Source organism: Euphorbia lathyris, chromosome 1, assembly GCF_963576675.1.
Source record: "Euphorbia lathyris chromosome 1, ddEupLath1.1, whole genome shotgun sequence".
NCBI classification, from domain to species: Eukaryota; Viridiplantae; Streptophyta; class Magnoliopsida; order Malpighiales; family Euphorbiaceae; genus Euphorbia; species Euphorbia lathyris.
In genome coordinates, this window is record NC_088910.1 from 35,482,239 (window position 1) to 35,496,600 (window position 14,362).

The following is a 14,362-nucleotide window of genomic DNA, read 5'->3' on the forward strand; positions in this document are numbered from 1 at the left end:
ATATGTAGACAAGTGTAAATTGGTTTCCAGTAGAGCAGTCTGACATCCGCCATTATTACTATCGCATCATCACTATCAAATACATTTCATCTTTTAATTGCTTTGCGATTGATATCACTGATCATTTTTGAAACCAAATTAATATTTTAATATAAAATATTGGTATCAACAAATTAAAAATTAAGAAAAAGAGATCGATACTTAATATTTAATTCATAAAATTAATTATCTCTGTTCCACTAAATTAGAAGCTTAATAAAGTAATACAATGTCATATAATCATTAACAATCCTCTTTCAATTGAATAGGCAGGGAAGACGAAGATACTTTTAACGAGATTAACGAGTTCCTAAAATGCTCCGTTAATAACGAATGAATTACCAAACTTTCAAACATTAACAACAAAATTAGTTGAATTTCAGATTAGGTGTAAAATTACAAGGTTGAGTAAAATAGGTCTTTAACCGTCAACTTCCAATATATTTCATTATCCTTACATTATCTAAAACTCTTATCTTGAAGTTTCATTCTTAAAAGTAATTATTTCTGTTACAAACTCATAATAAATGGAGACAGACTGATAAGAGATAAGACCAGTCAAATGAACAATTGCATGGAATTTTTTTAGCATTTTTTTTATTTTTTATTACTATTATTTAAAAAAAAAATACTAATATTATTTTTATTTTTTACTTCCCTCTCTCTTCCTCCTGATGCCTATATAAACCTGGGGCCTCATACTTACTCATACACAGACCAACTTTTTCAAGTTTTTCTTGACTGCTACTTCTGCCTCAACAACTCAAGGGCTCTCTCTTTTCTTGGGAATCTTGCAATTTTCTCATTTTTTCTTCAAATGGCAGCTTTTTCATTCCAACAATACCCTCCTTTTCATCTTGACTCTCTTTTCTTCCAAAATACCCCCATTAAGAATCTGTCTGCCTTTTTTGAGGAACCCAACAACAATTACTTCTCCCAATTTTACCCTCCTCTTCTTGATCATACCTCTTTTGCTACTACTGATGATAATGAAGAACCTTCCTCTGTAACTAAGAAACAGAGCACTGACTCTTCTTCTGCTGTTGTTGATAAACTTGAAAGTGGTGAACAAGTTACTCAACAATTGAATCATAATTCTATGGATAACAACAATACTAACAAGAGGAAGAAGAATTCTAATGCCTCTTCTTCTTCCGCTTCCGGCCCCAAGGTAATTAATTAAAACACGTATGCATGTATGAGAAACACGCGTTTCCCCCCGAATTGGGATTTTAATTGTTTGCAGGATAATGTTGTTCAGGATGAGAGAAAAGGAAGAAACAAGAAACAGAACACTGGAATGAAAGAAGAAGATAAGAAATCTAAAGCTAAGAAGAAAGTTCCAGAAGAAGACCCCCCAACTGGCTACATTCATGTTAGAGCAAGAAGGGGCCAAGCTACAGACAGCCACAGCCTTGCAGAAAGGGTACTATTCTCCTTTCTTTTCTTTACTGTAATTTACTGTGTTACGGATTGCTGTTTGCTGTTGCTATTTACTGTTACGGATTGCTGTTTGCTGTTGCTAAGGATGATGCGGCACTTTTTAGATAAAGTTGGTAACTTTTTAATTTGGGTAAATTTGAAATGTGTAGGTGAGAAGGGAAAAAATTAGTGAAAGGATGAAAATGTTGCAAAGACTTGTTCCTGGGTGTGACAAGGTGAGAAAAAGATGAAGAAGAAGACAGTTTTGTTTGTGTTAATTATGTTATGTCTGAGTATTTTACCATATATATATGGTATTACTGTCTTCTATTTTCTCCTTTAGGTGATGTATATATCTGACAGCTTCATGTGGGTTTTGTTTTTAAAATAGGTAACTGGAAAGGCCCTCATGTTGGATGAAATTATCAATTATGTCCAGTCCCTACAAAATCAAGTTGAGGTAAATTCAATTAATTAACATTTTAAACTCTATTAATTCTTATAATTATATATAACAAACTAATTAATCTTTTTTGTAATGTTCCCAGTTCCTTTCAATGAAGCTTGCTTCTGTTAATCCTTTGTTCTATGACTATGGTATGGATCTGGATGCATTGACCCTCAGACCAGAGGTAAATATAGTAAATTTTAAGTAACGTTAAATTATTAGTCCGGTGCACGGATGACAGATGACGGGTGTTTTTGTAGGGATATAGTAAAAGTCTCTCCTACCTTTATTATGGTGTATGATTAAAGCTGATAAGATCTTTGTCTCTGACATAAATTTATGTAGGGATTGAGTAATTATACACCATCACTTTCACCTATGCACCACCAGCAACAATCTACTCCGGCCCCGCCTACAGCTTTTGCTGATGCAACCACCACTACCACCGAGGCTGTCAATGCCACCTTTGCGGCGGCGAATAATTATCCTCCGGTCATTGATTCACTTTTACTTCAGGTAAATATATATTTAACCCTCCAAGTTTTAGAAAATTAAATTACTGAATTTAGTAGTATTTTGCTAAGAATGACAAAAACATAATTTTCCAGGAAAGTGGTAATTTAATGTGGGAAGTAGATGAAGAAAGGCGAAAGTATTTGATCAACGACAATTTGTGTTCTTTCCATTAATAGGGCTTTAATTAATACCAAAGCTGCCCTACAAACCAAACATATGGTAAGACCTCATGTCTTGTCTCAATATACATATATCTTTTACTATTCACTGTCAAATATTTTACGGGTATCCGCCACTACTCGATCCTAATTTCAGATTTTCTTCAGACAGAACAAGAGAGATCAGAAATCAAAGACATTGAAGGAAGGTTCTTTTTTTAAAGAAAAAGCTGTGATTTTGTGTTCTCCATACCATGAGGTTGGTTGGGCGTAATTAAGTAAAAGTTTGGCAACAGCAAAATCAAAATGAAGATCAGGGAGGAAAGGATATGACAGAACCGACCAGATCTTATTCATAAGATCCATTGTTCTTGTCCATTTTGACTTCTCAACAATGCACAAAAAACTTAGATTATTCATAGCTAGGTAGCTATCTATTTTTGCTCATGTTATAATATAATATTTTATTACTACTGTATTGAAATTAATTTACAGTTATTATTCTGTTGTTACCGTTGCCTCCCGCCTCTTTTTGTTAAAGAAAGAGTGAAAAGAAGAGAGGGTATTATTGTAGCTTTCAGGTTTTTCTTTTCTTGGTTTTGTAATTTGACATGACTAGTTATATATATGCATATTTGGTTTTTGGCAAATGTTTATGTTTTGGTTTATGTGTATGGTGGAATCTTCTTTCCTTTTGGCACCTTTTAAGTTTAGGTATACCCTCCCTTTGTTTGAAGGGTTGTGGACAAAGCATCCAAGTATGGGCTTGCTCCTCATTTTTGTTTATATCTTAACTATTATAAATCTTTTCATTCCACCCCCTTTAACAAGTTGCATCTTAATAGTGATAACTAATAATTCAGCTTTCCCATAATCTTAAAGGAAAAAGATTATGTAATAAAATATATAGATCATGGTTGGCTGTTTTTGGATTGAGATAATTTTCATAATGAAATAGATAATCTCCCCTTTCTTCTTGCAATGTCATTTGCGGACATAGTAGCAAATCGTCAAGATCTTGTACCTTCTTCTCCCTCCATTTTTGTTGGTTTGTTAGAATGAAAGTATATATATAAAAAAAATGGTATAAAGATTTTTTTATTGAATCAGTCAATATTTTTTTTTATTCATACCACTAGGATTTCTGAAGTTATTGTAACCAAATATGTAACTCACCCCAAAAAGCACCTTAAAAGGATAAAGAGCCATATGACTTTCCCATTTAGAAATGTCGAATGTTTATCACACGCTGCTCACACTCAATTCATTTGGTGCGTGATGCTAATATCAATGGGGGCATTGAACCATGTAAACAAAGATATAACTCGTTCCAAAAGGTACTTTAAAGGGAGAAGATTGCCTCACATATTTAAGAAGCTATGTAGTTTCTCAATTTAACAATGTAGGATGTTTAACGATTATCATGGATCCTTCACAAAATCCTTATAGTCAACATTATGTCCATCCAAACGAAAATCTCAGCTTACTATTAGTTTTACCCATTTTGATCAGTTTGAATTATCAATCATGGAGTCCATCAATGAAAATGACCTTTGTAAGCTTACTATTAAGAACAAATGCTTTTTTTTTTTTTGCTACTGTTGTGCTGCTTATACTTGTAGAACGAGATACTTTATGTTAAGTTTGGGATCGATGGGACATCATAGTTGCTTCATGGTTAACTCACTCTATTTCACCCAGCATTGCATAATGCATCTTGTGGGTTGATACTTTAGAAGAAATCTAGTTAGATTTGAAGATAATGTTTTCTTAAGTAGATGTAATGAGGATTTCACAACTTCAAGAAACCATTTCTCAACCGACAACGAAATTGAATTGCTGCAAATTACTATACAAATATAAGAACGTTATGGGAAAATTTATCTAATTTCAAATCCATCTATGATCATAATTGGACTGCGTATTGTAATTATTTTGCATCTCTTAAACAAATAAACATGGATCAAAAGCAAAACTCACTATAAGAAAAAGCAAAATTTTTGTGGGGAAATATGTGGCGACAAAATATTAAAAACTTGCCACTATAGTATTTTGTGGCTAATATTAACTTAGCCACTATGAGTGAGACACTAAAGGGTTAAATGAAAAAAATCGCTACTAATAGGTATTTTTTAGTGGAGAAACAAATCTAACTACAAATGTAAATTTCACAGATATCTGTTTGGCACAACATAAAATACACGGTTTTTTTCGAGTAATTAGTATCCGTGGTCATAAAAGTTGGGACCATGTTCCTAAGAGGTCACAAAAGTTTAATTTATCTTAATAAAACCATTTAAGTTTGTTTTTGTCTCAATAAAATCACTTTGGATGGTTTTCGATCATTTTTTGTTGGAGTTGATTATGTGACATCTAATTACATCTCTCAATACCATGCGACATAATAAAAAAATTAACCTTAAATTAACTCAAATAAATAAGACTGTCAATTAAAATTTTTTAACTACAAATTAACCTACGCGGTATATCGTTTATCAATTAAAATGTGTAACTTTATTTTTTTAAATATGCCAGGTGGCGCTAACGTGATGTTATGATGCCACATGAGCAATTTCGGTGAAAAGATAAATGAAAAACGTTCAAAGTGATTTTATTAGGACAAAAACAAACTTAAATGATTTTATTGAGACAAATTAAACTTTTGTGACCTTTAAAGAACATTGTCTAAACTTTTGTGACAGTCGATAATAATTACACTTTTTTTTTCCTCTTTATCCTTAGAAAGCGTTTGGTCTAAACTTCAGAATCGAAATCTGGTAGAATCGGAATCGAAGGGACTATTTATTATATTTGGTTCAATTTGGAATCAGAATGAAATTCTTTTTTAACCTGTTTGGTTCTTTAATATCCGGAATAGAAGGAATACAATATTTGTTAAAAATAAATATGTTAAATAATTATTATTATAACATCAATTAAAAATAAATATTAAATCATCTATTAGTGTAAAAAATCTAATATATTAAAATAAAATTAATGGTTTTTTTACTGATTATTCTTTTATTATTATTATTATTAATTCTTTTTATTAAAAGGTAGAGGACAGAGAAAAGGAGGCTCGGGACAACCCAAAAAGGTTGGCACTCCCTAGACAACCACCTCCGAACCCAAATCAATAAAAAGAAAAAAAATAATATAAATAATGTCAAAGAGAAAAATGGTAAGACTAAGCGAACCGATACAAGTCTCGGCCGTTACAATTGTCCCAAATATAACTAGAACAGAAATGAGAATGTGAATCCCACCAGTGAGGTTCTAAACTGATCCTGCCAAAATTGGCCAGCGCATCTGGAACCTGATTACCTCTCCGAAAAACGTGTGGCACAATGAAATGCATTTCACGAAGCAAGACACGACAATCTATAAGCTCCTAATGTTGCTCCCATGTGGCTGATAAGTCGACATGACAAGCTAAAGATGGTGCAAACCCTTATTAGAGGCCAAACGAATTGCATAAAACGCAGTAGAGAGTTCCGCAACATGCACCAGGGAACAAGCAGCCGGAAAAGCAAAAGAACCTACTGAGTGCCCAATAGAATCCTAAAACACACCTCCATAGCCGACATTGACAAGGGTAATAGAGGGATCCAAATTAATTTTGATCGAGCCAAGCGAAGGAGCTGACCAGCGGACCGGTAGAATCCTACGAGGCAACAACTACATCGTGTGGAGTAGATCAAGTTCAACCGTTGAGTTACAAATAGACCCGAATGACAGAAGATCAGCCCGACAAATTTGAAGCCAAAGAAGACTAAACGCGGAATGAATATTAGGGGACAAATCCGAAAAGACAGAGTCATTGCACGTCTTCCAGATTACTCAAAGCACATGAAGGACCGCACTGCATCAAAGAGCAAAAATCTAAGAGTTAAACCTTTGATCCGCAACCCAGCTAAACAGACCCGCAACAGATGATATGATAATTTGTCGGCTAAACAATAAGGACATACTCTGCCAAAGAGTATTAGCAAACCGACAATTCACAAATAGATGTTGTATAGACTCACAATTCTCAAGACATAAACAGCAATGGTAGACAATAGAGATATCTCAAAGTCGCAGAGTATTGTGGGTGGAGAGATAACTAAACAAAACGTGCCAACAACAAAGAAAATGTGCGGACGAAATGAAATATTTCTTTTTATTTATTTTTAATAAATCAATAGGAATAGAAATAAAATTAAGGTAGGAAGAGTAAGGAATCAACTATTCCCATAGTTGGAAATAGAATTATCATTCTCAAATTATATTTATTTAACCATTCATTTCATAATATAAATTTATCTAAGCAATCATTCTCTTCTTACATTAATTAGAATTCTAAAAATTGCAGATGGGAAGTTATCCATATAAAACGAATTGTATCAAATCAAGAGACAACAAAACTTTCAACATTATGCTTGTAACCAAATAATTAGAAAGATAACTAGCTAATTGTCTCTTTGATTATGTAATTGAATTGGCAACTTTACAAATCCTGTAATCTCTACCCACTTGTCGATAGTTTGTGTAAGATTGTCATAATTGGCTGCCCAGGTTCCATATAAACCTAAATTAGCAACCATCAGGACAATTAAAGGTTAAATTAAATCATTAATTAATCACATTACTTAATTACTTTATCAAATGATTGCGTTTTGATTTGAAATTATTAAGGACTAGAATAATTCAGCTCATGGATCAATCTCAAAAACATCAAGAATTTAAATCAAGATTATTATTTCTAACTTTTTTTTCTTCCAATTATTAAGTAAAAAGTGTTATATTTTCCAATTTACACTCCATTAAAATCGGGTTAATATATTATAAAAAAAAAGGTTAATATATGTAGTCCAAGTGTATGTCTAATAATATTGTTTAGGTAGAGGTTATGCTTACTTTGTTTTTCACAAAGTAAGACTTTGTGTGTTTTCATCATTAGATTAACTTTACACTCCATCATCCAATGATGAAAAACACCAAGTAATGATTACTTTGTAAAAAACAAAGTAACCATAGAAGGCACCGTTAGTTTAATAAATAAAGGTTTAATACATCATTTGCCCCCTAAACTTGTCCAAAAAGGTTAATTGGCCCCCTGAATATTCAAAGTGTCTCAATGGTTCTCCTGAACTTGCATAAAATATTCAATTAGCCCCTGAATTTGCACAACATGTAATCAATTGATCACTCGGTTGTAAAAAAGTAAGTTATATACAGAAGATATATACCACGCATCTTAGAATGTTATTACATAATTTAAAAATAAATTAAAAATGAAGTTATTACTTGTTCGACTATAAAACTTGTAATATTAGAACCGTATACCCCGATCTTGGTTGTTTTACTTTTTTTTATGATGCGTGCAATACATCTTCCGCATTTAACTTATTTTTTTGCAACCGAGTGATCAATTGATTACATTTTGTGCAAGTTTGGGAGGCTAACTGAATATTTTATGTAAATTCAGGGGGCTATCGAGACACTTTGAAAGTTCAGAAGACCAATCAAGCTTTTTGGACAAGTTCAGTGAGTAAATTATGTATTAAGCCATAAATAAATGAATAAATCCTATTGATTAATTAACGAAAAGGTGTGATGAATCTTTTATGAAAATGTATGATGAATCTTATTGGTTCATTAACGAAGGAGTACTTTATGAATAAAGAGATACCTTGATGATGTATTTAAAGAAGACAGATCAGAATTGCTCCTATCTCAACCCACATCGAGTTATTTTCTCTCCATCAAGAAAACCTGTAAAGTCTAGAGGTCAGAAGTAAGAAATGCAATTCTTGTGATTCATGATGAAATCGATTGCTTTTATCATGAATCAAAGTACGCTCTCTTGATTGTTTATGTATTTGTGAAAATTATTTTATTCAAACATCATGTCGATTATGTTTATACAATATTATTGTTTTTTTATATGTATAATTAAGAATAGAAAAAATCTACAAATTTCTAACATATGGTATTAGAGTCAGATTTTGAATGGATGATTTCTCGATTATATTTTTTAATATTTTATCCACGGTGCGAATAGTTGTTTTTATATATTCAATTATGCCGATTATAATTTTTTGTTTTATGACCATTGTTGATTTTAATTGATTTTTATATTAGCATACAATTTAATTTACTGTTCATTTCATGATTTTTTTTTTCCAAATTAGGATAATACGACATGTTATAAATGAAAGTTTGAAATGCCCACCTTAAACTTTCATTTATAACCGATCATATTAAGCTAACTAATCAAATGCTAATTCTCAATGGCTTCACTAGAACTTTGACCTGGTTTCCATAAAGATAAAATTTTCATTTCATTTAGGTTTATGGTTTTGCTTGAAAGAATCCTTGCATTATATTTGAAACATGAGTCGTACAATCATAATCAATCCACCAAATGTTATAAGGAACTTCAGTTAAATTTGATTGAAATATACTAAAGTCTTCGGCTTACATTTGTTTTTGAACCATGCCTTACGTTTCAAGCAGTCTTTCTCAGAGTGTCTGTTAGGATTAATTGGGTATGAATCTAACTAATCCGACTTGCATGAAATGGAACAGGCCAATCCCATCTTAAGAGATGGAGAATTAGGGTTTTAACTTCCTATATATATGTTTAATCCTAATCACAACAAAAGGTTAAAAAAAGGTTACCTCCTCCTCTCCTCTTCTGCGCCTCCTCTCTCTCTCTTTTTTCTTCTTCTTCTTCTTCTTCTTCTTCTTCTTCTTCTTCTTCTTCTTCACTTTAGTCTGTGGATTATTCAGTCTTCCCCGGTTAACATTGTGTAGTTGCCTATTAACGGTGGTACAAAATCGTGGTACTAAGATCCGTTTCCGCTACTCTGAGAGATCTACAGGTTCTGCTATTTAATAAGGTACGCTCGATCTCGTATATCTCAAATGGATTAATAGTCTTTTCTTGCCCTTTCCATGATTCTTTCCTGATTTCTTTCCAACTCCTTTATTACCTATGAGATTAACTTAATGAATTCCTAGTTTTCTAAGCCTGCACCCTTTTGAATGAGCATACTTTGCACTTCATCCACATTCCATTTATCCTTTAGAGTATTGTAGTTCATATGAAATGGTCAATACTCAAGAGGTAAAAAATTAAGAATGAATGTTACTAGGAAATTTTCATTCACTTCTCATGGACTTCAGTCTTGCATCAATGTTAGACATTTTAATGATATGCTTATGCATGGTAACAATCGAGCATCCCAAGTTGACACTAAAATATCCGCCCATTGAGGAGTATAACTTTCATTTCCAAATTGTTAATAAGAAAATAATCAGCAAAAATTTAACTATTATCATAAACTATTCAACTATTTAATATATAAAAATGGGACAACAAATAAAATGCGAAACTGTGAAAAATAGAATAAACACAAAAAATGCAAAAATATGGAAAAAATATAGAATATGCGAAAATTGTAAAAACATGTAAAATACAAGAAAAAAGGGAAAAACACCGAATAAAGGAAAAATGTAAAACAAGAGAAAATATAGCAAACAAGAAAAACAAAGAGTCTAGGAAAAACGAGAAAACGGTAAAAATGTAAAAAACACAGAAAATGAGAAAAACGCAGAAAAGCAAGAAAAATGTGAAAACATAGAAAACACGAAAAAATGGAAAAACACATAAAATACAGAATACAGGAAAACGAAAAAAAAATATTAAAACGAGAAAAATAGAGAATATTGGAAAATGCAACAAACACAAGTATTCTGCATTTTTTCTCTATTTTACACATTTCTTGTATTATGTGTTTTTCTAGTTTTCGCGTCTTCTCATTTTTTGTGTTTTTCATGTATTCTTCATTTTTTACTGTATTTTGTGCTTTTCTTATATTGTGCATTTTTCCTATATTCTATATTTCCCATATTATCTGTTTCCTGTGTTTTTCTTCTATTATGTGTTTTTCAGTATATTTTACATTTTTCATGTTTTCTGCATCTTTCCAATATTTTTTTTTTTGCGTTTTTCTCGTATTATCTGTTTCCACGATTTTCCATGTTTTACTATATTCGATTTTCATGTAGTCTGTCTTTTCCAGTATTCTCCATTTTCTCATATTTTTTGTTTTTTTTTTCGTACTTAATGTTTTCCATGTTTTCCCATATTTTCTGTGTTTTTACCATATTTTGCATTTTTCTGTATAAGCTATTTTTTTCTGTATTCTGAGTTTTTTCTGTTTTTATTTTTTTCCTTTATTCTGCGTTTTTCTCGTATTCTCCATTTTTTGTGTTTTATACGTCTTTCACGTTTTCTATTATTCTTCGTTTTTCCCATTTTCCACATGTTCTACATTTTTCTGTTTTATGCATGTTTTATGTTTTTACGTTTTTCCATTTTTTTCACGTTTTCTCTTATACTGCGTTTATCTTGTTTTTTCGCATTTTCTTTCTATTTTATGTTTTTACAGTGTTATTTGTTTTTGGCATTTTTCTCCTTTTCTCTATTTTTCTTTATTTTTCGCATCTCTCTCTCTCGATCGATAAATGAAAGGTATTTTTGGAGTATAACAAAATATAACTTACGAATATGTATTCTTAGGTTCCTTTAAGGAATATGTATTCCTCCACTTATGGAATAGGTATGCGGTCGAATAGTTATATAACAAAATATAATTTACGAATATGTATTTTTAGGTTCACTTAAGGAATATGTATTCCTCCACTTATGGGATATATTCCATGGCCAGAAAACCAACCAAATGTAGGGATATTTATTCTATTCTTAGCCTATTCCACGGAGAAAACGAGCCTAAGATGATGTTTGGTTCATGGAATAAAGTAGAAAAAAAATAACTATTCATATAGAATCTCTATTCTACCACGTGGTTCATTACTTTTATATGGAATAGGCATTTCATTGAATTTGTATTCCATAATTTGTTGAAAATTTGTTTCACATTTCACGTGAAAAATGGTAAAAATGTGAAAAACAAACAAGATAGGAAAACTTGAAAACGGTAAAAACGAGAAATTGTGAAAATTATTACGTGAAAAACACAAAAGAAAAAGTGAAAAAACGTAAAAACTTAAAAAAGTGAAACGAGAAAAATTTGAATAGTTATGATAAAAATTATGTTAACGGCCTTTTTTCTTTTGTTTTTCACGTTTTAACAGTTTTTCGTATTTTTTAAGTTTGTATCGTTTTTCACGTTTTTTCATATTTTTCCGTTTTATCGTATTTTTCACGGTTTTGCTTAAATAATACAGTATATATTAAATATTTGGATAATTTAGGGTAATAATTAAATTTTGAAAATAAATAGAAAATTCATTCGAAGAGTAAAATTGTCTTTCAATAACAACATTAGTTATTCTATGTATAATCTCATCCCATTAACTAAACATATGAATAATTATTTCTAAAGAATACATATTCTATTTGTCGCGCCTGTGCCCGCGGATCGCGAACTGTTTACCTTCGATATAGCTCCCGCTCTAATGGTTTTCAACGGTGCTGGATAGCCCCCCAAATATTGTCAATTAAAGCATAAAAATGTCCCGGAAAAAAATGGGTATCTACACTATTCTCTCTCATTTCATTCCTTGATAATATCTATTATCTACAAGAGTTATATTCTTAAATACATTATTAGACTTCCTTCATTAGAACAGTATCATATCTAACTCGAATTGAGTCCTTCCTAATGGTATACTCTTCCTAATGTAAATTTAGTTTATAGTATTAAGCCATAGATACAATCCAACAATCAGATTATCAAAAATTGAGTGATTAACATTGATTGAAACTCTTATATGCCTTCAAATCAATAAACCTGTGATATTAACTATAGATTCAAATCACAATTAAATACTGTCAACTAAAAGATAATAAAAATCCAGCATATATATAACACTGCCATGTGGGTTTTGTGTTCTTTGCCTGGTTTTAGACCTGACCCACAATTTTAGTCTAGATTCCTTTCATAATTAAACTATAAATAGTAATTAAAAGGAAAAATATAAAAATAATTGGTCATTAATTGTTGATTTCCTTTTCATATCCTTTAATATATGAATCTTGAAACAATCTATGAGTAGTATCTATCATCTGCATATGATTTAGTTCCTGTAAACTACCAATGATGAAGGCCCACTTATAAAATATGAGCCTATTAAAAACATGCACAAAAATATATATGATTTATGTCACTTGGGTTTTTAAGTTGAAACAGAAGCAGTGAGAGGACATAAGCGTAAATGCTGTTGTGATAGATATATATTTCTGTACCAAAATGAAAGAAAGAAAGAGTGAAAATTTGAATTGGTGTAAAGTAAAAGTACAAATTGCCAACTGGGAGATGCAAGCAGCTGGAGATCAGACATGTTTGTAGTTCCACCAACTGATCTATTTTTCTATTCTGGGTCCCTTTTTTTCCTTTCTTTTTATGTATACATATGTTTGGGGTCTCTTTGTTCATTGGTTATCAGACCATTTCAGTCTCTTTTATTATATCATTTAACTATTCTACTCTGACCCCATTTCTGTTTTTTTGAGTTTTAAGTTATTTAATCAACTTGTTTGGGATAAGGTATAATAAAAATTAATAGAGGATATTATGTTGCGTCATTTTTTACATGGTATCAGAGCCTTGAATTCGTTAAACCCTGAAACTCTGACTACCCGCCGCCCTCTATCATGTCTAACACCGCAACATCTGTTTCTGTCATGGCTGCTTCAGTTCCGGCCAGTGAGTCGTCCTTCAGTTTTATTAACCCATTCAGCACCTCCTCCTTCACCAATTCAATTCCACAAAATCATATCACCAGGACAACTACTGCTCCACTTCAACCTACAATTACCATTATTACACAACCATTTTACTATTGATACAGTTTTAAAGACAAACATGATGATTTTGATCTTAAATCAATAAAGAGTGTTTTCACTAGCTAAACTAGTAAGAGTTAATCCTAAAATATAGATATGAAAACCTTACTCACAAAAGAGAAATGTTGTTTGATTGATAAAAGTTAAGCATCCTTACAAACTAGTGGGGCTTAAATACTTCCCCTAAACAAAAGACTATGGACGTAATTGTCCTTGATAGGGTTACAACGCAAGAGAGCAATAAGGGTAAGATGGGGGAAAGATGGTACAGTGGCACAAAAGGAAAGTAGGACTAAGTGGTAGAAACATTAAATAGGAGGTAACCGGCTGGTTGTCAGATTTGTCTCCTTGGAGAGTAAGTAATGTTGGACTCCTTCACTAGGAAGTAACCCATAGTATCCGATAGAAAGGATTCACCCATGTAAGCTTCATCAGTCATGCATCCACCCTATAGGTTCTAAGATTCGCCCGGTGACCCACATCACCTGAACTGAAGCATCCACCAGCTATCATTTAAATGAGGCCCGTGAAGGATGTCATCATCATCCATCATCTCATGTCCTAATGGCAATGGTCAGTTATCCCTCAAATGATTTTAAAGAAAACTTTATGTGGAAGCCACAAAGCATGTCTGTGCTAAGAAGTTGTGGTCTAGTTAAGGTTTGTAAAAAAAACGCTAGGCTCTAGTCAAGCAAGATTAATCAGATTTGTATTTTTTATTCATTAAACAACAAATCGTTATATAAATACAACTAAAATATATAATATATTATCTAAAATAATAATAATAATAGAAAATCAAAATAACATACAATATAATGTTCACAAGTAATATAATTCACCAAAAGCTATGAAACAATGTCCTTAAAGTCTTGAACCATATGATAAAAACAAATAGGTAACACAATTAAACCAAAA

The 14,362-nt window shown here is 31.6% G+C and overlaps 1 protein-coding gene across 3 annotated transcripts; it reads left to right on the plus strand.

The window, feature by feature from the left end:
* Window positions 1-585: 585 nt before the first annotated feature.
* Window positions 586-3,233, plus strand: LOC136227846 (basic helix-loop-helix protein 80). Of its 3 annotated transcripts, none has more exons than XM_066016613.1 (8): window positions 586-1,210; window positions 1,301-1,465; window positions 1,632-1,697; window positions 1,853-1,921; window positions 2,010-2,093; window positions 2,255-2,425; window positions 2,518-2,644; window positions 2,741-3,233. In XM_066016613.1, the coding sequence occupies exons 1-7, from the start codon at window positions 857-859 to the stop codon at window positions 2,596-2,598; spliced, it is 990 nt and encodes a 329-aa protein (XP_065872685.1). In that variant the 5' UTR covers window positions 586-856; the 3' UTR covers window positions 2,599-2,644; window positions 2,741-3,233. The 3 variants fall into 3 exon arrangements, with proteins under 3 accessions (XP_065872685.1, XP_065872687.1, XP_065872683.1); XM_066016615.1 differs by having other exon boundaries at window positions 2,756-3,233; XM_066016611.1 differs by having other exon boundaries at window positions 589-1,210; window positions 2,752-3,233.
* Window positions 3,234-14,362: the final 11,129 nt, after the last annotated feature.